Source organism: Ranitomeya variabilis, chromosome 3 (genome assembly GCF_051348905.1).
Source record: "Ranitomeya variabilis isolate aRanVar5 chromosome 3, aRanVar5.hap1, whole genome shotgun sequence".
Taxonomy (NCBI): domain Eukaryota; kingdom Metazoa; phylum Chordata; class Amphibia; order Anura; family Dendrobatidae; genus Ranitomeya; species Ranitomeya variabilis.
In genome coordinates this window covers 413,184,146-413,210,880 of record NC_135234.1, presented here as the reverse complement: position 1 = coordinate 413,210,880, position 26,735 = coordinate 413,184,146, and the positions used below count along the sequence as shown (strand labels likewise).

The 26,735-nt window shown below is 43.7% G+C and overlaps 1 protein-coding gene across 4 annotated transcripts in view; it reads right to left on the bottom strand.

The window, feature by feature from the left end:
* Window positions 1–26,735, bottom strand: part of SRRM3 (serine/arginine repetitive matrix 3) — a 678,443-nt gene that overhangs the window by 7,718 nt on the left and 643,990 nt on the right. For 3 of the 4 annotated variants that reach the window (XM_077296283.1, XM_077296282.1, XM_077296284.1), the window contains exon 15: window positions 17,572–17,709. In XM_077296283.1, coding sequence (XP_077152398.1) covers window positions 17,572–17,709 — 138 coding nt within the window. Of the gene's footprint in view, window positions 1–8,795; window positions 8,857–17,571; window positions 17,710–26,735 lie in introns of all 4 variants that reach the window. The other variant, XM_077296285.1, reaches the window with a different exon arrangement.

Sequence of the window (26,735 nt, the reverse complement as noted above, 5' to 3'; positions counted from 1 at the left end):
ATAGGAATGTAAGACCTACTGTCCCATGTAAATAGGAATGTAAGACATACTGTCCTATGTAAATAGGAATGTAAGACGTACTGTCCTATGTAAATAGGAATGTAGGACCTACTGTCCTATGTAAATAGGAATGTAGGACCTGCTGTCCTATGTAAATAGGAATGTAAGACTTACTGTCCTATGTAAGTGGGAATGTAAAACCTATTGTCCTATTTACTGTCCCATGTAAATAGGAATGTAGGACCTACTGTCCTATGTAAATAGGAATGTAGGACCTGCTGTCCTATGTAAATAGGAATGTATGACCGGCTGTCCTATGTAAATAGGAATGTATGAACTACTGTCCTATGTAAATAGGAATGTAGGACCTACTGTCCTATGTAAATGGGAATGTAAGACTTACTGTCCTATGTAAGTGGGAATGTAAAACCTACTGTCCTATTTACTGTCCTATGTAAATAGGAATGGAGGACCTGCTGTCATATGTAAATAGGAATGTAAGACCTACTGTCCTATGCAAATAGGAATGTAGGACCTACTGTCCTATGTAAATAGGAATGTAGGACCTGCTGTCCTATGTAAATAGGAATGGAAGAGCTACTCTCCTATGTAAATAGGAATGGAAGACCTACTGTCCTATGTAAATAGGAATGTAAGACCTACTGTCTCTTGTAAATAGGAATGTAGGACCTACTGTCCAATGCAAATAGGAATGTAGGACCTGATGTCCTATGTAAATAGGAATGTAGGACCTGCTGTCCTATGTAAATAGGAATGTAGGACCTGCTATCATATGTAAATAGGAATGTATGACCTACTGTCCTATGCAAATAGGAATGTAGGACCTACTGTCCTATGCAAATAGGAATGTAAGACCTACTGTCCTATGTAAATAGGAATGTAAGACCTACTGTCCTATGTAAATAGGAATGTAGGACCTACTGTCCTATGTAAATAGGAATGTAAGACCTACTGTCCTATGTAAATGGGAGTGTAAAACCCAATGGGAATGTAAAACCTACTGTCCTATTTACTGTCCTATGTGTTGTGAAATTGGATTTTGGGCTCCCCCGGTGGCCACTGGTGGAATTGAACTGGTGTGCATCATCCTCTCTGTTCACCTGTTTCCATCAGGATGTGGGAGTCGCTATTTAGCCTTGCTCCTCTTTCACTTCCATGCCGGTCAACATTGTAATCAGAAGCCTTTCTGTGCATGTTCCTGCTGCTAGACAACTCCCAGCTAAGTTGGACTTAGTCCTTGTTTGTTTTTGCATTTTGTTCCAGTTCACAGCTGTAGTTTCGTTTCTGTGTCTGGAAAGCTCTTGTGATCTGAAATTGCCACTCTGATGTTATGAGTTAATACTAGAGTCTTAAAGTAATTTCAGGATGGTATTTTGATAGGGTTTTCAGCTGACCATGAAAGTGCCCTTTCTGTCTTCCTGCTATCTAGTAAGCGGACCTCAATTTTGCTAAACCTATTTTCATACTACGTTTGTCATTTCATCTAAAATCACCGCCAATATTTGTGGGGGCCTCTGTCTGCCTTTCGGGGAAATTTCTCTAGAGGTGAGCCAGGACTATATTTTCCTCTGTCAGGATTAGTTAGTCCTCCGGCCGGCGCTGGGCGTCTAGGGATAAAACGCAGGCTACGCTACCCGGCTACTGTTAGTTGTGCGGCAGGTTTAGTTCATGGTCAGTTTAGTTTCCATCCTTCCAAGAGCTAGTTCGTATGTTTGCTGGGCTATGTTCTCTTGCCATTGAGAACCATAACAGTTTGACCGGCCAAAAGGGTTAAATTAATTGACAGAGAAAGGAGAGAAAAGAGAAGTCTGCTGAAGATTTTTTTTTTTTTTTTTTTCTCAGTTCTGAGTGTGCTTGTAATTGAATCTCTTGCAAGTCTGCCTATATTGCAGCCTTTCTCTCTCTCTCTCCTTCTAATCCTGGAATGGCTCTGTGTTCACCTGTTTAAAATGGATATTCAGAGTTTAGCTGCAGGTTTGAATAATCTCACCACGAAAGTTCAAAACTTACAAGATTTTGTTGTTCATGTTCCTATATCTGAACCTAGAATTCCTTTGCCTGAATTTTTCTCGGGGAATAGATCTTGCTTTCAAAATTTCAAAAATAATTGCAAGTTGTTTTTGTCCCTGAAATCTCGCTCTGCTGGAGATCCTGCTCAGCAGGTCAGGATTGTGATTTCCTTGCTCCGGGGCGACCCTCAGGATTGGGCTTTTGCATTGGCTCCAGGGGATCCTGCGTTGCTCAATGTGGATGCGTTTTTTCTGGCCTTGGGGTTGCTTTATGAGGAACCTCAGTTAGAACTTCAGGCGGAAAAGGCCTTGATGTCCCTATCTCAGGGGCAAGACGAAGCTGAAATATACTGCCAGAAATTCCGTAAATGGGCTGTGCTTACTCAGTGGAATGAGTGCGCCCTGGCGGCGAATTTCAGAGAGGGTCTCTCTGATGCCATTAAGGATGTTATGGTGGGGTTCCCTGTGCCTGCGGGTCTGAATGAGTCCATGACAATGGCTATCCAGATCGATAGGCGTCTGCGGGAGCGCAAACCTGTGCACCATTTGGCGGTGTCTACTGAGAAGACGCCAGAGAATATGCAATGTGATAGAATTCTGTCCAGAAGTGAACGGCAGAATTTTAGACGAAAAAATGGGTTGTGCTTCTATTGCGGTGATTCAACTCATGTTATATCAGCATGCTCTAAGCGTACTAAGAAGCTTGATAAGTCTGTTTCAATTGGCACTTTACAGTCTAAGTTTATTCTATCTGTGACCCTGATTTGTTCTTTATCATCTATTACCGCGGATGCCTATGTCGACTCTGGCGCCGCTTTGAGTCTTATGGATTGGTCCTTTGCCAAACGCTGTGGGTATGATTTGGAGCCTCTTGAAACTCCTATACCCCTGAAGGGGATTGACTCCACCCCATTGGCTAGCAATAAACCACAATACTGGACACAAGTAACTATGCGGATTAATCCGGATCACCAGGAGATTATTCGCTTTCTTGTGCTGTATAACCTACATGATGTGTTGGTGCTTGGATTGCCATGGCTGCAATCTCATAACCCAGTCCTTGACTGGAAAGCTATGTCTGTGTTAAGCTGGGGATGTAAGGGGACGCATGGGGATGTACCTGTGGTTTCCATTTCATCATCTATTCCCTCTGAGATTCCTGAATTCTTGACTGAATATCGTGACGTTTTTGAAGAACCTAAGCTTGGTTCATTACCTCCGCACCGGGAGTGCGATTGTGCCATAGATTTGATTCCGGGTAGTAAATACCCTAAGGGTCGTTTATTTAATCTGTCTGTGCCTGAACATGCTGCTATGCGAGAATATATAAAGGAGTCCTTGGAAAAGGGACATATTCGTCCTTCGTCATCTCCCTTAGGAGCCGGTTTTTTCTTTGTGGCTAAGAAAGATGGCACTTTGAGTATTTGGTGATGCCTTTTGGTCTTTCAAATGCCCCTTCAGTCTTTCAGTCCTTTATGCATGACATTTTCCGTGATTATTTGGATAAATTTATGATTGTGTATCTGGATGATATTTTGATTTTTTCGGATGACTGGGACTCTCATGTCCAGCAGGTCAGGATGGTTTTTCAGGTTTTGCGGTCTAATTCCTTGTGTGTGAAGGGTTCTAAGTGCGTTTTTGGGGTTCAAAAGATTTCCTTTTTGGGATATATTTTTTCCCCCTCTTCCATCGAGATGGATCCTGTCAAGGTTCAGGCTATTTGTGATTGGACGCAACCCTCTTCTCTTAAGAGTCTTCAGAAATTTTTGGGCTTTGCTAACTTTTATCGTCGATTTATTGCTGGTTTTTCTGATGTTGTTAAACCATTGACTGATTTGACTAAGAAGGGTGCTGATGTTGCTGATTGGTCCCCTGCTGCTGTGGAGGCCTTTCGGGAGCTTAAGCGCCGCTTTTCTTCCGCCCCTGTGTTGCGTCAGCCTGATGTTGCTCTTCCTTTTCAGGTTGAGGTCGACGCTTCTGAAATCGGAGCTGGGGCGGTTTTGTCGCAGAGAAGTTCCGATTGCTCCGTGATGAGACCTTGTGCTTTTTTCTCGCGTAAATTTTCGCCCGCCGAGCGGAATTATGATGTTGGGAATCGGGAGCTTTTGGCCATGAAGTGGGCTTTTGAGGAGTGGCGTCATTGGCTTGAGGGGGCTAGACATCAGGTGGTGGTATTGACTGACCACAAAAATCTAATTTATCTTGAGTCCGCCAGACGCCTGAATCCTAGACAGGCGCGCTGGTCGTTGTTTTTCTCTCGGTTTAATTTTGTGGTGTCCTACCTGCCGGGTTCTAAGAATGTTAAGGCGGATGCCCTTTCTAGGAGTTTTGAGCCTGACTCCCCTGGTAATTCTGAACCTACAGGTATCCTTAAGGATGGAGTGATATTGTCTGCCGTTTCTCCAGACCTGCGGCGGGCCTTGCAGGAGTTTCAGGCGGATAGACCTGATCGTTGCCCACCTGGTAGACTGTTTGTTCCTGATGATTGGACCAGTAAAGTCATTTCTGAGGTTCATTCTTCTGCGTTGGCAGGTCATCCTGGAATCTTTGGTACCAGGGATTTGGTGGCAAGGTCCTTCTGGTGGCCTTCCCTGTCTCGAGATGTGCGAGGCTTCGTGCAGTCTTGTGACGTTTGTGCTCGGGCCAAGCCTTGTTGTTCTCGGGCTAGTGGATTGTTGTTGCCCTTGCCTATCCCGAAGAGGCCCTGGACGCACATCTCGATGGATTTTATTTCGGATCTTCCTGTTTCTCAGAAGATGTCTGTCATCTGGGTGGTGTGTGATCGTTTCTCTAAGATGGTCCATTTGGTTCCCCTGCCTAAGTTGCCTTCTTCTTCCGAGTTGGTTCCTCTGTTTTTTCAAAATGTGGTCCGTTTGCATGGTATTCCGGAGAATATCGTTTCTGACAGAGGTACCCAATTCGTGTCTAGATTTTGGCGAGCATTCTGTGCTAGGATGGGCATAGATTTGTCTTTCTCGTCTGCTTTCCATCCTCAGACTAATGGCCAGACCGAGCGGACGAATCAGACCTTGGAGACATATTTGAGGTGTTTTGTGTCTGCGGATCAGGATGATTGGGTTGCTTTTTTGCCTTTAGCGGAGTTTGCCCTCAATAATCGGGCCAGTTCTGCCACCTTGGTGTCTCCCTTTTTCTGTAATTCGGGGTTTCATCCTCGATTTTCTTCTGGTCAGGTGGAATCTTCGGATTGTCCTGGAGTGGATGCTGTGGTGGAGAGGTTGCATCAGATTTGGGGGCAGGTAGTGGACAATTTGAAGTTGTCCCAGGAGAAGACTCAGCTTTTTGCCAACCGCCGGCGTCGGGTTGGTCCTCGGCTTTGTGTTGGGGACTTGGTGTGGTTGTCTTCTCGTTTTGTCCCTATGAGGGTTTCTTCTCCCAAGTTTAAGCCTCGGTTCATCGGCCCGTACAAGATATTGGAGATTCTTAACCCTGTGTCCTTCCGTTTGGACCTCCCTGCATCTTTTTCTATTCATAATGTTTTTCATCGGTCATTATTGCGCAGGTATGAGGTACCGGTTGTGCCTTCCGTTGAGCCTCCTGCTCCGGTGTTGGTTGAGGGCGAGTTGGAGTACGTTGTGGAAAAAATCTTGGACTCCCGTGTTTCCAGACGGAAACTCCAGTATCTGGTCAAATGGAAGGGATACGGTCAGGAGGATAATTCTTGGGTGACTGCCTCTGATGTTCATGCCTCCGATTTGGTCCGTGCCTTTCATAGGGCTCATCCTGATCGCCCTGGTGGTTCTGGTGAGGGTTCGGTGCCCCCTCCTTGAGGGGGGGGTACTGTTGTGAAATTGGATTTTGGGCTCCCCCGGTGGCCACTGGTGGAATTGAACTGGTGTGCATCATCCTCTCTGTTCACCTGTTTCCATCAGGATGTGGGAGTCGCTATTTAGCCTTGCTCCTCTGTCACTTCCATGCCGGTCAACATTGTAATCAGAAGCCTTTCTGTGCATGTTCCTGCTGCTAGACAACTCCCAGCTAAGTTGGACTTAGTCCTTGTTTGTTTTTGCATTTTGTTCCAGTTCACAGCTGTAGTTTCGTTTCTGTGTCTGGAAAGCTCTTGTGATCTGAAATTGCCACTCTGATGTTATGAGTTAATACTAGAGTCTTAAAGTAATTTCAGGATGGTATTTTGATAGGGTTTTCAGCTGACCATGAAAGTGCCCTTTCTGTCTTCCTGCTATCTAGTAAGCGGACCTCAATTTTGCTAAACCTATTTTCATACTACGTTTGTCATTTCATCTAAAATCACCGCCAATATTTGTGGGGGCCTCTGTCTGCCTTTCGGGGAAATTTCTCTAGAGGTGAGCCAGGACTATATTTTCCTCTGTCAGGATTAGTTAGTCCTCCGGCCGGCGCTGGGCGTCTAGGGATAAAACGCAGGCTACGCTACCCGGCTACTGTTAGTTGTGCGGCAGGTTTAGTTCATGGTCAGTTTAGTTTCCATCCTTCCAAGAGCTAGTTCGTATGTTTGCTGGGCTATGTTCTCTTGCCATTGAGAACCATAACACCTATGTAAATAGGAATGTATGACCTGCTGTCCTATGTAAATAAGAATGTAAGACCTACTGTCCTATGTAAATAGGAATGTAGGACCTGCTGTCCTATGTAAATAGGAATGTATGACCTGCTGTCCTATGTAAATAGGAATGTATGACCTACTGTCCTATGTAAATGGGAATGTAAGACTTACTGTCCTATGTAAGTGGGAATGTAAAACCTACTGTCCTATTTACTGTCCTATGTAAATAGGAATGGAGGACCTGCTGTCCTATGTAAATAGGAATGTAAGACCTACTGTCCTATGCAAATAGGAATGTAGGACCTACTGTCTCTTGTAAAAAAGAATGTAGGACCTACTGTCCTATGTAAATAGGAATGTAGGACCTGCTGTCCTATGTAAATAGGAATGGAAGACCTACTCTCCTATGTAAATAGGAATGGAAGACCTACTGTCCTATGTAAATAGGAATGTAAGACCTACTGTCTCTTGTAAATAGGAATGTAGGACCTACGCTCCTATGCAAATAGGAATGTAGGACCTGCTGTCCTATGTAAATAGGAATGTAGGACCTGCTGTCCTATGTAAATAGGAATGTAGGACCTGCTATCCTATGTAAATAGGAATGTATGACCTACTGTCCTATGTAAATAGGAATGTAGGACCTACTGTCCTATGCAAATAGGAATGTAAGACCTACTGTCCTATGTAAATAGGAATGTAAGACCTACTGTCCTATGTAAATAGGAATGTAGGACCTACTGTCCTATGTAAATAGGAATGTAACACCTACTGTCCTATGTAAATGGGAATGTAAAACCCATTGGGAATGTAAAACCTACTGTCCTATTTACTGTCCTGTGTAAATAGGAATGTAGGACCTGCTGTCCTATGTAAATAAGAATGTAAGACCTACTGTCCTATGTAAATAGGAATGTAGGACCTGCTGTCCTATGTAAATAGGAATGTAGGACCTACTGTCCCATTTAAACAGGAATGTAGGACCTACTGTCCTATGTAAATAGGAATGCATGACCTTTCTGTCCCATGTAAATAGGAATGTAGGACCTGCTGTCCTATGTAAAACCATAGATAACATTGCACTAAATGACAAAATATTTCTGTAACAAAAAAAAGTTACAGTATCTCTAACTTTCTTATATCCAGACTTCACATTTTACCAATTTGTGGACAAAACTACAATAATCTGATTAATAAGCTAAAATATGTCTTTGCCTAAACATTTTTTTCCACCAGTTGATTGTTTAGGCTGAAAATAAGTTCAACATTCTTATTGCTCAAAAACAGCAAGAGAGATGATGGTTAGGCTTGATGTAATGTACAATTTGTAATGTGATTTCAATTGGCCCAACATAATCCACACCTTAGACAGACTCTCAATATGCAGAAACAGGGGGTTAGTAAATAAGTGAACCTAAAGGCTTGATTCATGGATAGTGTTGAGCAAAAAGGAATTGCATTTCTATCAATCAAAGCAATAAGAGCCCTGACCAATATCTAAAATGAGCACATCTTGAGACATCATCACCCTATTTATTGCGCTATTATGTTTATATATATATTAATGCTTTATATATGTTTATTCAGTTTCAATATAAAATCATGGTGCTCATTAGATCATATAAAATGGCAATGGGCTATAAAATATAGTTCACTGGAATGTGTTACACAACAGACTGACAGATGGTGCAAAAAAAGAAGCCACAAATGTGAAAGCTTTTTGCACATCTCTCAAAATTGCTTCCTTAACAGAGACCAGCCAAGCATGAATAAAAGGACGCCATAAATGGCACCTTCTTATTTTAGCACCTTTGGCTCTGCGCATTTTGACACATTTAAATGCGTTCTTCTAACAGACTCGACACACTCCAAGTAGTGAAATATTAATAATCTAAGATCCAATATCCACAACATACTGTATTTCCAACTTCTTAGACAATGATGCAGCGCCTATAGACGCTCCCAGAATGGGTCGGAACGTACTGTGATTCCCTATACTGGTCGCTTGGGGTGCATGAATGAAATGCAATCGTTTTTTGGTCTAGAAAAGGCCACATCCAGTAAAAGCTGTGCCGCACATATAGCAAGGTGTTAAAAGAACAAAGCTGAAATGATCAGATCCCTAGGTTGGACAGACCACATAAAGACAAAGACATCCTGTAAGTTGTTAGTGTACTTTTAAGAGCGCTCAGCTTCATCTACAAAGGTTGGAGTGACAAGATTACCCTAGAAATTAAATATACTTGCTGTACTGGACATCACTGGCAGCGCGTCATCTCAAGGAACCTTAACATGGGATGGAACAGCATCAATTACATGGTAAAAAAAAAACATTTTACTTTTACTTTGTCAATCCTGGCTGGCAAAAATAAACAATTTTATTCATTTTTTATACTTATCTAATGCATCTAAAATAAAATACTAAACTGTGCAAAGGGTCCTAATTTAAGAAATCTATTCTTTTGAGTATACACTAGCAGACTTATGTGTCTGCATGGTTACCAACCAGGGGTGGACAATTACTTTTCCCAAGGGGCCACATGAGAGACCCTGACTGTTGTGAAAAACCAAACCAACATGGAGAACCTAATTTTTATTATTGTTATTACTTAAAACTGAGCAGAATTAAGTGAGTTGATTAGCTGCTCCTGCCCCGCACACAGTATGCTGCTACCACTGTCCACCACACAAAGTATGATGCCCCCACAACCTTTGCTCCACAACCATATAGACAGACACACACAGAGTATAATAGCCCCTATAGCTTCACCACATGCAATATGATGCCCCCACACACAGAATTATGCCCCACAGCTACCCGACACATAGAATAATGGCACCCATATTCTGACCACAAACATCGATGGCTCCAGTCCCTTTACACTGCATGATGCCCTCACAGCTGCCTCCCAGAGTATGATACACTAACAGCCTTCCACAGTATGATGCCTCACAAATACCCCCCGCATACAATATAATGGCCCCACACGCCTCCAAACACAGTATGATGCTCTCATAGTCCCCTTACACTGTATGTTAATCCCACCGCTCTCCAAACAGTATGATTCCCCCACAGCTCCCCCATACAGTGTGATGGTCCCCACACAGTACATTGCTCAACACATGGTATGATTTCTCCCAAGTACATTTCCCCACAAAGTATAATGACCCAACTGTACATTCCCCCACACAGTATAATGCTCCCACAGCTTTAACACAGTATAAATTAGCAGCCACCCCTTACATACAGTATGATGCCTCCACATAGTATAATGCTCCCACAGCTCACCCACACAGTATGATGCCTCCACAGTCCTCACACAGTATGGTTTCCCCTCACAGTATTATCACACACAGTCCATCAAAAATTGCTAGCCTCGCTCTGCTCTCCAAATGTGCTGCTAAGCTCTGTGCGAACTGAGATGAGGCGTCATCTACACAGACAAGCTAATGGTGGAAGAGGGAGCTAACGGATCCCTGTTTCACCATTACATTAAAAAGTAACTGCATATTGAGGGTGCAGATACTCTTCTAATCATGGGACCAGGGGTGTGGTCGCGTGGTTTGTCATGCCACTGTTCCCAGCCCTGTAGCTATCCCAGTCCGTGGGCCAGACAGGCACAGTCAAAGGGCCTATTGTGGTCCACAGGCTGCAATTTGCACTGGTCTGTAACAAATTATAAGCAAATGTTAGAATAGTCCACTGCTGCAGTCACGTTACTTTCCTTTCCTCTGCTCTTTTTTTCCAATCCTTCATTCAGTAGAGAAAGGGTCACATAGTAAAGTAACACAATGCTACAATCTTTCACCACACAGCATTATGTGTAATCTATTCTCATCGAGACAAATAAGTCTGTATTAATTAGAAAGAATTAAGGGGTTTACTGGGTAATAATAGGTCAGAATATTAATGGACAATCCTTCTGTTCTGTTTACCTGTGCACTGTCCAAATAGTAGCTGCTATAGTGACCATTCCATCAACTTTCTGAAGCTAAAAAGCCTCTGTCAGTGCCTTTTCATTACACGTTAACAGTTGCATTACTACTCATGATGGAATATTTATAAAAAGGGTTGTCTATCTTTAGGGGCAACTATTTTAACTTAAAAACTGCAGTGTTACTCGTAATGAAATACGGTAGTTATTAAAGGGTTGTCCACCTCTGGGGGCAATTTTGTTTTCCACAGAAATAATTATTGCAATTTGATTTCATTAAAAACTAAGCACCTGGCTTTTTCATGCACTTTGTTTGTCTGCACATTCAACTTTAATGTGGCTTGTGGTCATAAATTTGCTCAGTATATAACAGATAAAAGAGTTACAGACTCCATGTTAGACCATCATACTGACGAGACTGACACATCAGTTAACTCATTTAGCAACCAACAATTGACAGGGTTGCACAGAGGCCATAGAAGGCAAACGGCGCAAAACTTTTAACCCCTTTCCGACATTGGGCATAATAGTACGCCCATGTCGGACTCCCTCCATTTGAAGTGGGCTCCGGCGGTGAGCCCATATCTTTCCAGGCACATGTCAGCGGTTTTGAACAGCTGACATGTGCCCGGAACAGCTGACATGTGCCCGGAACAGCCGCGGGTGGAATCGTGATCCACCCACGGCTATTAACCCGTTAAATGCCGCTGTCAAACGCTGACAGCGGCATTTAATAAGCGCTTCTGGCAATCGCCCACTGGTGTCCCCCATCACATTATCGCAGGTCACCGGTGGGTTGGCATGACAACCAGAGGTCTCCTGGAGACCTCTATAGTTGTCACTGCTGGCTTGCTGTGAGCGCTGCCCAGTGGTCGGCGCTCATAGCAAGTGAGTAATTCAGCTACATATAGGCGATCTTATCATCGCCTTTATGTAGCTCAGCCGATCGGGTTATGGCAGCTTCTAGTCTCCCATGGAGACTATTGAAGCATGCGAAAAGTAAAAAAAAAAAGTTTTTTAAAATTTAAAAAAAAATAAAAGTTCAAATCACCTCCATTTCACCCTGTTCAAAATAAAACAATTTGAAAAAAATCAAACATACACATACTTGGTATTGCCGGGTTCAGAATCGCCTGATCTATCAAAAACAAAAAGAATTAACCTGAACGCTAAACGGGGTAGTGAGAAAAAAGTAAAAACGCCAGAATAACTTTTTTTGGTCGCTCTGACATTGCATTAAAATGCAATAATGGGCGATCAAAAGATCGTATCTGCACCAAAACGGTATTATTAGAAATGTCAGCTCGGCACGCAAAATATATGCCCTCACCCAACCCGAGATCACGAAAGATGGAGACGCTATGGGTATCGGAAAATGGCACTTTTTTTTTTTTTAACAAACTTTGGAATTTTTTTCACCACTTCGATAAAAAAGAACCTAGACATGTTTGTTGTCTCTGAACTTGTAATGACCTGGAGAATCATAATAGCAGGTCAGTTTTAGCATTTAGTGAACCCAGTAAAAAAGCCAAACAAAAAACAAGTGTGGGATTGCACTTTCTTTTGAAATTTCACCACACTTGGAACTTTTTTCCTGTTTTCTAGTATGCGGTATGGTAAAACCAATGGATTCATTCAAAAATATAACTCCTCCCGCAAAAAACAAGCCCTCACATGGCCATTTTGACCACATGCAGGAAAATCTGGCAAGAGGATTCATTAGAAAGTCAGTTTCACCTGCAGGGGCTGGGTTCTTCTTCATGCACAACAAGAGTGGAGAACTACGTCCATGCATAGACTACAGGGGTCTTAACGCCATCACTCTGCCCCGATATCTGAGCTTATTGATAGGCTTCGGGGAGCAAGGGTGTTTTACTAAACTGGATCTGCGGGGTGCTTACAACCTGATTCGCATCCGTGAGGGGGATGAATGGAAGACGGCTTTTAACACCAGGGATGGGCACTATGAATATCTAGTGATGCCCTTTGGGTTCTGTAATGCCACAGCCGTTTTCCGTTCTTATTTTACTACATTTGTCCAAACCTACTGTTAGGGCTAGCGGAACGCACCGAGTAAATATAGATGTTTATTATTATTGATGCATTCGCAGCCAGGGCCGGCCTGAACGTATAGGCGAACTAGGCGGCCGCCTAGGGCGCCGACCCTAAGGGGGCGCCAGAAAAAAATAGAAAAAATTATAAAAAATCTTTTCAAAAGGCAAAAGGTGTATGGAGCGGAGCTGAATGTGTATGATGTGTATGGAGCGGAGCCGTGTGTGTATGAGGTGTACGGAGTGGAGCCGTGTGTATGAGGTGTACGGAGCGGAGTCGTGTGTGTATGAAGTGTATGGAGTGGAGCTAAATGTGTACGAGGTGTACGGAGCGGAGCCGCATGTGTACGAGGTGTATGGAGCGGAGCGCATGTGTACGGAGCGCAGCCGCGTGTGTAGGAGTAGCTATGTGTGGCCATTATACGGTACGAAGTATCATGTGCGGCCAATATACAGTATGGAGCATCATGTGTGGCCATTATACAGTATGGAGCATCATGTGTGGCCATTATACAGTATGGAGCACTGTGTGGCCATATTTTTTTGTTTATAATTATTCTTTATGAAACAGTGTGATCAGCAGTGCTAAATGGGTGTGGTTGGGACGTGGATATGGGTGTGGCTAGTTATGAATGGGTGTGGTCAGAGGCGTGGCCTAATATTTGCCGCTCTTCTCCATCTTCAAAAGTTGGGAGGTATGTTAAAAGTAGTAGGGGCGCAACAAAATAGTTTCGCCTAGGGCGCCGTAATCTCTCAGGCCAGCCCTGTTCGCAGCCCGCGGTCCACCGTGCAGGGGAACCTGCTGCTAGTAAATGGTGGCACTATTTGCCGGTATAGACTAGCTCTGTTACTTCACAAAGTAGCCGTGAAAGGAAAGCACTGCGCCCTGTTAGACTTCACAGGAGCACAGGCTAACTGCCCAACAGAGAGCAGTCAGTGGTCATGCATGCACAAAATCTCCTCACCAGAGGTGCCGGTATTCTAAGGGCTTATTTCAGCCGGGTCCCTGAATACTAGCGAAATGAGATTTAATAGAAGTGAAAGCCTTGGAGACCTCCACAGACCATAATTTGGGATTTGCTCCCTTCTTGGTGAGAGCTACCAAGGGAGCTACCAAAGTTGAGAAATGAGGAATGAACTGGCGATAATAGTTAATGAACCCCATAAAGCGCTGCACCGCTTTAAGGGAATGGGGTTCTTGCCAGTCCATCACAGCCTGTAGTTTGGCAGGATCCATAGCCAATCCTTGGGCGGAGATGATATAGCTCAGGAAAGGTAAAGACTCCTGCTCAAACACACATTTCTCCAACTTGGCGTAGAGGGAGTTAGTTCGTAAGAGGTCGAAGACTCTGCAAACATCTCTCCGGTGGGAGTCAATATCTGGAGAGTAGATGAGAATATCATCCAGATAGACTACGACCGAGGTGGAGAGTATATCCCAGAAGATATCGTTTACAAAGTCTTGGAAGACGGCTGGGGCATTACAGAGCCCAAGGGGCATCACTAGATATTCATAGTGCCCATCCCTGGTGTTAAAAGCCGTCTTCCATTCATCCCACACACAGATGCGAATCAGGTTGTAAGCACCCCGCAGATCTAGTTTAGTAAACACCCTTGCTTCCCGAAGCCTATCAAAAAGCTCAGATATCAAGGGCAAAGGATACTTATTCTTAACGGTGATGGCGTTAAGACCCCTGTAGTCTATGCATGGACGTAGTTCTCCACTCTTCTTCTGCACGAAGAAGAACCCAGCCCCTGCAGGTGACACTGACTTTCTAATGAATCCTCTTGCCAGATTTTCCTGGATGTACTGAGACATTGCCTCTGTCTCCGGGAGAGATAACGGATAGACTCGACCCCGGGAAGGCTCAGCATCAGGCAAGAGGTCAATAGGACAGTCATAGGGGCGGTGAGGCGGAAGGGTCTCTGCAGCCCTTTTGGAGAACACGTCAGCATAGGGCCAATACTGCTTGGGAAGAGAGGAAAGATCTGCGGGTACCTCTGTTGTAGCAACCTGAACGCTCTCCCTCTGACATCTACCCCCACAAGATTCACCCCATCCCAAAATTCTGCCTGTGGACCACTCGATATGAGGAGAGTGGTACCGTAGCAAGGCATCCCTAACAAGACCTCATCAATTCCTTCAGGAATGACGAGCAGAGATATAATCTCCTGATGAGATGGCGACAAGGACAGAGTGAAAGGGATGGTCTGGTGTGTAATCTGTGAGGGTAGTGTTGACCCATTCACCACTCGTACAGTTACTGGTTGAGCTAGCATTACCAGGGGTATTGCATGACGTGGGTGAAGGCAGAAGACATAAAATTGCCCTCCGCCCCAGAATCCACACAGAGCTCTACCGAGTGAGTGAATGAGCCTATTGTAATTGTCCCCTTAAAGGACAATTTGGAGGCAAACGTCGCCGTGTCTAGTGTACCTCCACCTACTACCAATAGACGCTGACATTTCCTCGACCGCTGTGAACATCTGGTGGCAAGATGTCCTGACTGCTGGAAAACATGGCAGACCTTGAGTGCCTGAGCGGTCCGGGACTTAGATCCCGCTCGTAACACTTCCTTGGCCTCATGTGACTCAGGAACCAGGACCGGAGATTCCAAAGGTTTGGCGAAGGTGGGAGCAAGCCGAAACCTCTGCCTACACTGGACCCGCTCTAACCTCCGCTCGTGAAAACGGAGGTCAATATGGGTAGACACAGCTCTTAACTCCTCCAGTGTGCCGGGAACCTCCCTTGTGGCCAGAGCGTCCTTCATGCGGTCAGCCAGCCCCCTCCAAAATATAGGGATAAGGGCTTTATCCGACCACTCCAGCTCAGATGCTAGGGTGTGGAAGTGGACGGCAAAATGGCTGACCAAGGATGAGCCCTGAGTCAATGCCAACAGTTGGAGCGCCATATCATGGGTGACTCGAGGCCCTAAAAAGACCTGTTTCAGAGTGCTCAAGAACAGCGGAGCACTCTGAACCACATGATCGCCACGCTCCCACAGCAGCGTAGCCCACTCCAACGCCCTGTCCGACAGAAGAGACACAATAAATCCCACCTTTGCCCACTCTGTGGGGAAATGTGCGGCCAGAAGCTCGAGGTGTATAGAGCACTGGCTCACGAAACCCCTACAAGATTTACTATCTCCAGAAAACTTCTCTGGCAGCGGGAGGTGAGTCGGAGCAGGGGTGGCAGTGGACAAGGTAGCTGCAGCCACGCTAGCAGCCTGAACAGCAACTGTGGTAACATCCACAGCTGAGGTTGAGCGCTCGAGAGCCGCCAACCTACCCTCCAGCTGCTGGATGTACCGCAAGGATTGCTGTTTATCCGCCATTTACTAGCCAGACCCTGGCACTAGTATTCTGTTAGGGCTAGCGGAACGCACCGAGTAAATATAGATGTTTATTATTATTGATGCGTTCGCAGCCCGGGGTCCACCGTGCAGGGGAACCTGCTGCTAGTAAATGGTGGCACTATTTGGTGGTATAGACTAGCTCTCTTACTTCACAGAGTAGCCGTGAAAGGAAAGCACTGCGCCCTGTTAGACTTCACAGGAGCACAGGCTAACTGCCCAACAGAGAGCAGTTAGTGGTCATGCATGCACACAATCTCCTCTCACTGGAGGTGCCGGTATTCTAAGGGCTTATTTCAGCCGGATCCCTGAATACACTCAAACACACAATCTCCTCACCGGAGGTGCCGGTATTCTAGGGGCTTATTTCAGCCGGATCCCTGAATACAATCTCACATGACCACACTGGCGCAAAGCACATAACTCAGAAAGATACTAGCGCATGGCCGTGCGGACATGCGCACCTTTAATAGCTGCAGCAACTACAGGACCTTCCAAAAAAGGACCAATGGGAAGCTGCCACAGAACTTGAGCAACTTCAGGACCTTCCTAGAGTACCAATGGGAATAGCTGCAGTACCTGAGCATGTAACCTTTGATCTCCAATGAGAGATCTCACCCTGGGCATGCTCAGAAGGGGAAAAGTAGGACTTAGTCCTAAAGACGTCCGCTCGCCGCTGACCATTAACCCTTTACACAGTGTCAGACTGAGCATGACGCTGGGACCGATGCCTCCGCTGAGCAGGCTCCACTGCGGCAGGAGAAGAATGGGAAACCGCAGCGGAGATGGCTCAAGATTCCCCCTGTTCAGAGGCAGGAAATCGGCCCCTAACACCTACGGTTTAAAGATAAAGTTGCTATTATGTTACTAAAGGTTTCTTTTATATAATTTGTTACATTTATTTTTACAACAGTCTCAAAACATCTGTAATTTTACATATTTTTCTTGAAATTGCCTGATTTCTTTAATTTAAAGTGAACCTGTCACCAGGTTTGGCCAATACGAGTTACGGCCACTGCCTTTCTCGGCTTACATACATTATATTCTGTAATTCTGTAGATAAGCCCCCGATCCGACCTGCAAGATAATAAAAATAAGTTTTATTATACTCACCTGTAGGGCGATCCGGTCCGATGGGTGTCGCAGGTCGTGGTCTAGCGCCTCCTATCTTATGATCGCTGCCCTCCTGGTTACTTCATGGCTCCCCGGCTTGGCGCTCCTGAGCAGGCGCACTTCTCGGCCCTGTTGAGGGCAGTGCAAAGTACTGCAGTGCGCAGTACTTTGCACTGCCCTCAACAGTGCAAAGTACAGCAGTGCGCAGGTGCCAGGAAAGGTCAGAGAGGCCCAGAGCCTGCACACTGCATTAGTTTGCTCTGACCTCAACAGGACAGAGAAGTACACCTACACAGGAGCGTGATATCAGGGAACCATGAAGCAAGCAGGAGGGCGGCAATCATAAGAAGGAGGGAGGCACCAGACCAGGACCTGTGACACCCATCCAACCGGACCGCCCTGCAGGTGAGTATAATAAAAGTTCTTTTTCTTCACTTGCAAGTCAGAAGGCTGTATATAAGCCCTAAAAGGCGGTGGCTGTAACTCATCCTGACCCTCTGTAAATAAACAACAATGTCTTATTACCTAACCTGCATCTCTAACATTTACCTTGTAATTCTTCTCGGCTCCATGAAGCTTGGTGAGTCCCTTCTTCTCTTTCGAATAGGCGAATAACTTCTAGACCGCCGTCTAGGTCTTGTTGCTTCTGTGTCATTATGCCTTGCTCGAGTCTCATTGTCTTTATCCCTAAGAAAATTGAAGTAAAGATATCTTCAGAAAATGAGCTACTGTTTAAATTAAGTTTTTGCTCTACATGTATTTAAAAAAATGAATTTGTTTCATATATTATGGTCTTTATTAACGGGAATCTATCACCAAGTTTTTGCTACCTCATCTGAGAGCAGCATACTGTAAGGACAGAGTCTCTGTTTGCAACCATATATCACTTAGTTTACTGGGTGTAAAAGTTGTGCTACAACCAGAGTTTTCTCTGCTGTATATGTAGCAGAGCTCAGAAAGCTGACCCTGACCACACTGCAGTTTCCAATGTACATTGTATATTAACAGTAAGCTGCTAATCAGTGCTGGGGTTGTGGTTGGACCAGGAGGCACGCCAGCAGATAATTTGGTAGTGATACTCTCCTGCCGATAAAAACAATTATTGTATTAAAACAACAGCACACAGATTAATTAGTGACACAACCATGAAATCAGTGTCTCAAGCCCTGTTCATTAGGGTAGAAAAATGAGGTTAAAATTACTGTTGTCACTTTAATAAGCTGTAGTACTCTGTACTGTATTAGTTACCCCTAATGTGGTAATAGCACCATCTGGTGACGTTTAATTGTATTACATGTTGTTTTTCTGTAAAGGTGTCAATTGCATTGTGGGAGAAACCAATGCATTTTGGATAAGAAGGATAAGAAGGTGTTGTGACAGTCATTTTGTAAGAAGCAGTCTAGCAGAACAGTTGTGTAAAACTTTGTCCTGCATTATGTTACTAAAACTCCATTATCCTTCATAAAGTATATCTGGTAAGGAAACTATCTAAGTTCTGTGGTATTGTGTATTCAGAACTGTTGTTAAATCTTGTGACGTTTCGATCAAAGAGACCTTTATCAAGCTTGATAAAGATCTCTTTTGATCAAAACGTCGCAACAAGAGGCAGAATAAATGTTACGCAAATTCACCAACTTGTGAGGCGCTGTCCTTATTCATTATCTGGTGTTTGAAAGTTTTCCAAGAAGGACTCCTTGGATATGACGTGCGTTTCAACTGTGGGTAATGTTAACCCTATGTTTCCATGAGGCGTTGTGAGCCAATGTTCGTTGACTAAGAGATTGTTACTAAGCCATGTGTTCACATGTACAAGCTCAATCTCGCTGTGTGCTTTCACTGTTAATTGTAAATGTCATAGTTATGTGATTTTCTAAGCTCAATACTAATACCTGTTGTTTGTATTCTTGTAGTTTTACCACATTCATACATTTCTAATCTATACATCCATCTGTTGACCAATAAACAAGCTAAACTAAAGAGAACGGTCTGCTTATTTTGGAAGACAGAAGGTTTATGCTGTAAATCAGATTGTACACCGTGAGAACGTGTAAGAAGACAGAACAGCCCCTACCTCGTGCCACCCTCAAATTATATAGCAAAAACCTGCTGACACATTTCTTTTAAGAAAGAAAAATGAGTAATCTTGGAATGTTCACAATTGCGCACTAGGGTTTTTTAGACTCATAATTCTTATCCTTTCTGGAAAAGTTTACAGCATGGTTCCATATTATCAGAGGCAGGATTAAAATGACTGGTGACACCTCTATACACAGCTGATATCAAAGGATCCACCAATAATAATAATCAAAAAATAATTTTATTTATATAGTGCCTACAGGTGCTTCTCAAAAAATTTGAATATCATCAAAAAGTTAATTTATTTCAGTTCTTCAATATCATCAACATTAACAGAAACACTTGAAATAGATCACTCTGTTTGTAATGACTCTATATAATATATGGGTTTCTCTTTTTTTTATTGAAGAACTGAAATAAATTTACTTTTTGATATTCTAATTTTCTGAGAAGCACCTGTATAGATTCCGCAGCACTTTACAATTAAAGGGAACTTGCTACGTGAAAAAAAAAAACACTTAACCTGCAAATATTATAGGATAATAGCATTTTGAACCAGTCCAGAACCCGCACTTTATGCCCCGCTGCAATAAGGAAATTAATTTTATTCCTCTAGGCAGAGTTCGGGTTTCAGTCACGAGGGTGGTGCCGACACGAGTTCAGTCACCGCATCGTGTATAGAGAGTGGCGGCTGTAACCATTCTGTAACCATTCCTACAGCACTGACTGACAGCAGCTCAGCATTAGGGCTTCAGGTTGATAGCATTTTTTCAGAGACAATACAAAGTAACACATTTCTACAGTTACCAAAAAAGTGAGGACCCTACTTGCAAACTTACAATCTATAAGGAAATAGTGATAATAACCCAAAAGGTTAAAAGTGCTTGTCATGTATGCTATCATAATAGATAGGGGTTTTCAAATAATGCTACATGAGCCGGTCATCAGCCAGTATCTGTCTAAGTGCAGTTGCACCGTGCTCTTGGGTGCATGGTGGATGTGGATACAGATGAATAGGAGGGACCAGATTCTGATGAACATTTAGAAAGGGGGAACAGTTAAGAGTTAGATTAGTGAAGTGAGGTGATAGGCCTGTCTAAAGAGATTTATATTTAAAGCACTCATAGAAATGTGAGGGCTAGATATTAATTGGATCAACCGGGGTAATGCATCCCAAAAAACTGGTGAAGCAAGATAGACGTCTTGGAGACTGTAGTGGGAGGTTTGGATTATGGAGATTGTTAGTCTTAGATCAGATGCAGAAAGAACACTACGGGTAGAGTGATAGATAGAGATGAGATGTATGGTGGTACAGAACTGTGGAGAGATTTGTGGGTAAAAGAGATAAGGTTAAATTGCACTTGACCAAGGTTATTAGAGCACTGGGGGGTCTGCAATACCAAGACAGGTTATTACACTTGGGGTTATTTAGTTTGGAAAAACGAAGGCTTAGAGGTGATCTTATGATAATGTATAAATATATGAGGGGACAGTGCAAAGACCTTTCTAACGATCTTTTTACTCTCAGACCTGTGACGGGGACAAGGGGGCATCCTCTACGTTTAGAGGAAAGATTTACTCATAATCACATTCGCGGATTCTTTACTGTAAGAGAAGTGATACTATGGAACTCTCTGCCGTATGGTCTTGTAATGAGTGATTCACCAGTAAAATTTAAGAGGGGACTGGATGCCTTCCTTGAATAAGTATAATGTTACAGGTTATATACACTAGATTCCTTGATAGGGCGTTAATCCAGGGAACTAGTCTGATTGCCGTATGTGGAGTGGGGAAGGAATTTTTTTCCCCAATGTGGAGCTAAGTGTTTGCCGCATGTTTTTTTTTTGCCTTCCTCTGGATCAACATGTTAGGCTATGGGTTGAACTAGATGGACTTAGGTCTCTTTCAAACTTCCGTCTTTCTGCTTCTGTCACAATCCATTGATTTTTGAGAATGCAGGATGCTGCAAAAAAAATTTGCAGGATCCTGCATTTTCCAATAGACTTGTATTAGCGACGGATTGTGACGGATGGCCATCCGTTTCATCCGTCTTTCACTGGATCCTGCATAAAAAAAGGTCCGTCAGGCAGAGAAAACGTTCAGAGGAACGTTTTTTCTGCACGTCGGAAAATCGGGCAGCGATGCATCCTGCGCTGCCTGTCACTGGCTACAATAGTAGCCTATGGGCGCAGGATGCGTCGCTGCCTGTGAAAAGCAGGAATCCAGCGACGGGTCCTGTCTTTTCAAAGAGAGCATGCATGGAAGAATTTCCGGTCAGGGAAATTCTCTCTCGCTTTCTTTCTCTTTTTACTATTGATGCTGCCTATGCAGCATCAATAGTAACAAGATATAATGTTAAATAAAAAATTGCAGTATTCTCACCTACCGGCGTTCCTGCACAGCGATGCTCCCGGCAGCTAGCGTTCATAGTAATACATTGTGAGATCTTGCGAGAAGTCGCGGTCTCGTGAGACTGCGACTTTTCGCGAGATTTCACAATGTAGTACTAGGAACACTAGATGCCGGGAGCATCGCTGCACGGGAATGCCAGCAGGTGAGAATAATGCAATATTTTTTTTAACCTAGTTTGTGTTGTGTATGCGTTTTTGCAGCGGAAAACCGCAGAGAAAACACATACACAACAGGTGCACATAGCCTCGATGAGTCCATTAGAAAGACGGGCCCAGTGCACACGTTTTCCACAATCTGCACAGGATCCGTCATTTCAACGTCTTGACGGATCCTGTGCAGATTTGGGAGACGGAAGTGTGAAAGAAGCCTTAAAGTCTTCCTTCAACCTTAAATACTATGTTACTATGTAGCGGATAGGTAACCAGTTCAATGAATGATACAGGGTAGTGGCATTGGAGTAGCAGCTGGACAGAAATATGATCCTGGCTGCTTCAGTCAGGAAGGACTGGAGAGGAGAAAGTTTGGTAAGAGGAAGACTGATCAGTAGAGAGTTTCAGTAGTCCAGACAAGAATTAATAAGAGTTACTGTAAAAATGTTCAAAGAGTTTCAAAGGTGAGAAAAGGTTGGATTCTGAAAATGTTTTTAAGATGCAGGTGACATGAGCAAATGAGTGATTAGATATAGGAAACAAAGAAAATGTTGTGTCAAATATGATCCAAAGTCAGTGAGTGTGCTTGAACCACCCACGGTAATTGCAATATTGGGTTTAGCTAGGTTAGTAGAGAGAGGGAACATGAGACATTCAGTTTTGGAGAGATTCAGTTTCAGATAGAGGGAGGACATGGCGTTTAAGCTAGGAGACACAGAATCTCTGGAATTTTGAATTAGGGTGGGGGTGATGTCAGAAGATGATGGGTATAATTGGGTGTTGTCAGTATATAGATGGTACTCTAAACCCATTTCTGATAGTTTGTCCAATATGGGCAGTGTATAGAGAGAAGAGGAATGGGCCTAGGACTGAATTTTGAGGAACCATAACAGTAAGGTGAAGAGGAGAGGAAATAGAGACAGCAAATGCTACAGTGAAGGAGAGGTCAGATAGGTGGGAGGAGAACTGAGAGAGCAGTTTGTTTGAGACAGAGAGAGTGAAGAATAGTGAAGAGGACCTGGTGATCAGTGGCGTCAAATGTAGAAGAAATCAAGGAGAATCAGAGAGTAGTGAAAATTGGTTTAGCTGTTTGTTATGACCCCAATGGCGAGGGTCTCAGAGGTACGTGGAAGTCTGCAGAATACAAAAATCCAGCTCATAGGGCAGTGGTAACTGGGTTGACCATATATCTACTCCTAACGCCAACACTAGAAGTAGCCGGGGATCATTCCTACGTTGATTCTAGATGACACGCTCCAGCCGGAGAATCTAGCTACCCCTAGTAGAGGAAAACAAAAGACCTTTCTTGCCTCCAGAGAAGGGGACCCCAAAGCTGGATAGAAGCCCCCCACAAATAATAACGGTGAGGTAAGAGGAAATGACAAACACAGAAATGAACCAGGTTTAGCACAGAGAGGCCCGCTTACTGATAGCAGAATAAAGAAAGGTAACTTATATGGTCAACAAAAACCCTATCAAAATCCACACTGGAAATTCAAGAACCCCCGAACCGTCTAACGGTCCGGGGGGAGAACACCAGCCCCCTAGAGCTTCCAGCAAAGGTCAGGATATAGATTTGGAACAAGCTGGACAAAAATACAAAACCAAAACAAATAGCAAAAAGCAAAAGGCAGACTTAGCTGATATAACTGGAACCAGGATCAGTAGACAAGAGCACAGCAGACTAGCTCTGATAACTACGTTGCCAGGCATTGAACTGAAGGTCTAGGGAGCTTATATAGCAACACCCCTAACTAACGACCCAGGTGCGGATAAAAGGAATGACAGAAAAACCAGAGTCAAAAAACTAGTAACCACTAGAGGGAGCAAAAAGCAAATTCACAACAGCTGTTAATAGATCGGTAGAGACTTTTATAAGGGCAGTTTCTGTAGAGTAAAGAATGAAAACTGGATTGTAAAGGGTCAGGAAGACAGCTATATAATAGAGAATTAGATGAGAGTGGAAAATGTATTCCAGGAGTTTAGAGATGAAGAGGAGATTAAAGACTGGTCTGTAGTTAGCAGGGCAGTTCTAGACAAGAATTTTTTTTTATTAATGGGTCTATGACGGCATGTTTGAGCGAGGAGGAAACAGTACCAGAAGGAAGAGACAATAAGGGTAAATATTTCAATTACGTGGGTACTGAGAGCAGAGGAGAGGGACTGAAGGAGATGTGAGGGAATAAGGTCATTGTTTCAGGTTGTAGGGTGAGAAGAAGCAAGGAACCTAGTAACTTCTTCTGTCACAGACTTAAATGTAGAATGTAAACTTCAGGTGCGGGATGGATGGGGATCCAAGCTCTGAGAGGATTGGGCCAAAATGTCCTGATGGATATAGCTGATTTTTTATTGGAAATAAGAGGCCTGTTCATCAGCGCTAAGGTTGGGAAGGTGAGCCTGTGCGTTAGGGTTAAGGCAGGAGAGAATAGTTTTGAAGAGTTGTTTTGGATTGTCGGATAGTGATATATCATGAGGGACAGGGTGTCCACTGTCTGTGTATAGAAGGTGCTGCTTCAATCAGGGCACTTGCCAATGTCTTATTATAATGTGATAATGCTGGATAAGTCTGGACAAAAAAGGGATGAGATTGGAGCTAAACGTGACTTTAGATGGTCGAATAGCTGCTCCATATTTATAGCACATAGATTTCTGTATGTGTAGCAAGTGGAGATGTGCTGAGCTGGGCAGAAAGAAGGTTGTGGTCAGAGAGAGGGAGAAGTAAGTTAGTAAAGTCATATATTGAGCAAAGCTGAGAGAAGACCAGGTCCAGTGTATTCCCGTCTTCATGAGTAGAAGAGGCCAAGTGAGGCAGTTAGACAAAGAAGATAAGTGACAGATGCAGAGTGGATTATCAATGGGGATGTTTAAAGTGCCCCTTGATGAGAGTGGGAATGTTGCAAGATAGGAAGTGTGGAAGCCAAGTCGCAAAATGATTCAGGGACAAGAGTTTGAAGAGTTTAACGGGATGGACCTCAATGGAAGAAAACATAAGCGATGGTATGGAGGGATAATCTGGAAAACACATTGTGATGAAAGGAGCAGACTAACACCTCCACATTTTCTGCTCTCTGGTCTGGAGGAATGCGAAAATTGTTCTGCTATCCACCATGTCTTTCTGATTTACTACAAGAGATATCAGTATCCTGTAAACAGATATATTATATATCATAAGATGGGAAGTATCACACTATTGGGGTCCTGCATCATATCCTGTAGGAGGTAATTATGTATACTATTATGGTATAAGTATTTCTCTATATGCTTTTTACCACGATATTCCTTTTGGCAGACAGCATGTGACATCAGGGCTGCACACATTATGTGACATTTAACCCCTTCATGACCTTGGGATTTTCCATTTTTCCGTGTTCGTTTTTCGCTCCCCTCCTTCCCAGAGCCATAACTTTTTTATTTTTCCGTTAATATGGCCATGTGAGAGCTTATTTTTTGCGGGACAAGTTGTACTTTTGAATGACATCATTGGCTTTACCATGTCGTGTACTAGAAATCGGAAAAAAAAATTCCAAGTGTGGTGAAATTGCAAAAAAAGTGCAATCCCACACTTGTTTTTTGCTTGGCTTTTTTGCTAGGTTCACTAAATGCTAAAACTGACCTGCCATTATGATTCTCCAGGTCAGTATGAGTTCATAGACACCTAACATGACTAGGTTATTTTTTATCTAAGTGGTGAAAAAAAATTTGATTAAAAAAAAAAAAAGCGCCATTTTCCGATACCCGTAGCGTCTCCATTTTTCATGATCTGAAGTCAGGTGAGGGCTTATTTTTTGCGTCCCGAGCTGGCATAATACCATTTCGGTGCAGATACGTTCTTTTGATCGCCCGTTATTGCATTTTAATGCAATGTCGCGGCGACCAAAAAAAACGTAATTCTGGCGTTTCAAATTTTTTTCTCGCTACGCCGTTTACCAATCAGGTTAATCCTTTTTTTTATTGATAGATCGGGCGATTCTGAACTCGGCGATACCAAATATGTGTAGGTTTAATTTTTTTTTATTGATTTATTTTGAATGGGGCGAAAGGGGGGTGATTTAAACTTTTATATTTTTTTTATTTTTTTCAAAAATTTTGTAATTCTTTTTTTACTTTTGCCATGCTTCAATAGCCTCCATGGGAGACTAGAAGCTGGCACAACGCGATCAGCTCTGCTACAAAGCAGTGATCATCAGATCGCTGCTATGCAGCAGAAATGCAGATGTGCTGTGAGCGCCGACTACAGGGTGCCGCTCACAGCTACTGGCGATCAGTAACCATAGGACCTCTATGGTTACTCTGCAGAAGCATCGCTGACTCCCGATCATGTGACGGGGGTCGGCAATGCGCTCATTTCCAGCCGCCCGGCCGGAAGCGCCGGTTAGATGCCGCTATCTGCGTTTGACAGCAGCACTTAACTAGTTAATAGCGGTGGGTGAATCGCGATTTCACCTGCCGCTATTGCGGGCACATGTCAGCTGTTCAAAACAGCTGACATGTCCCGGCTTTGATGCGGGCTCACCGCCAGAGCCCTGCATCAAAGAGGGGGATCTGACCTCGGACGTACTATCCCGTCCGAGGTCAGAAAGGGGTTACACATATTTGACCGCATATAATATACTAGATGGTGGCCGATTCTAACGCTTCGGGTATTCTAGAATATGCATATATGTATGTACATCGCGCTTAGCACAGCCACGTAGTATATAGCACAGGAGAATAAAACACAGCAACGTAGTATATAACAGCCAGCCACGTAGTGTATAGCACAGCCAGCCACGTAGTATATAGCACAGCCTGCCACGTAGTATATAGCACAGCACAGTCACGTAGTATATAGGACAGCCACGTAGTATATAGGACAGCCACGTAGTATATAGCAGCCACATAGTATATAGCACAGCTCACGTAACAGACAGCCACGTAGTATATAGCACAGCCATGTAGTATATAGCAGCCACGTAGTATATAACACTGCCCACGCAGTATATAACACAGCCCACGTAATATATATAGCACAGCCCACATAGTATATAACACAGGCCACGTAGTATATAACACAGCCCACGCACTGCCCACATAGTA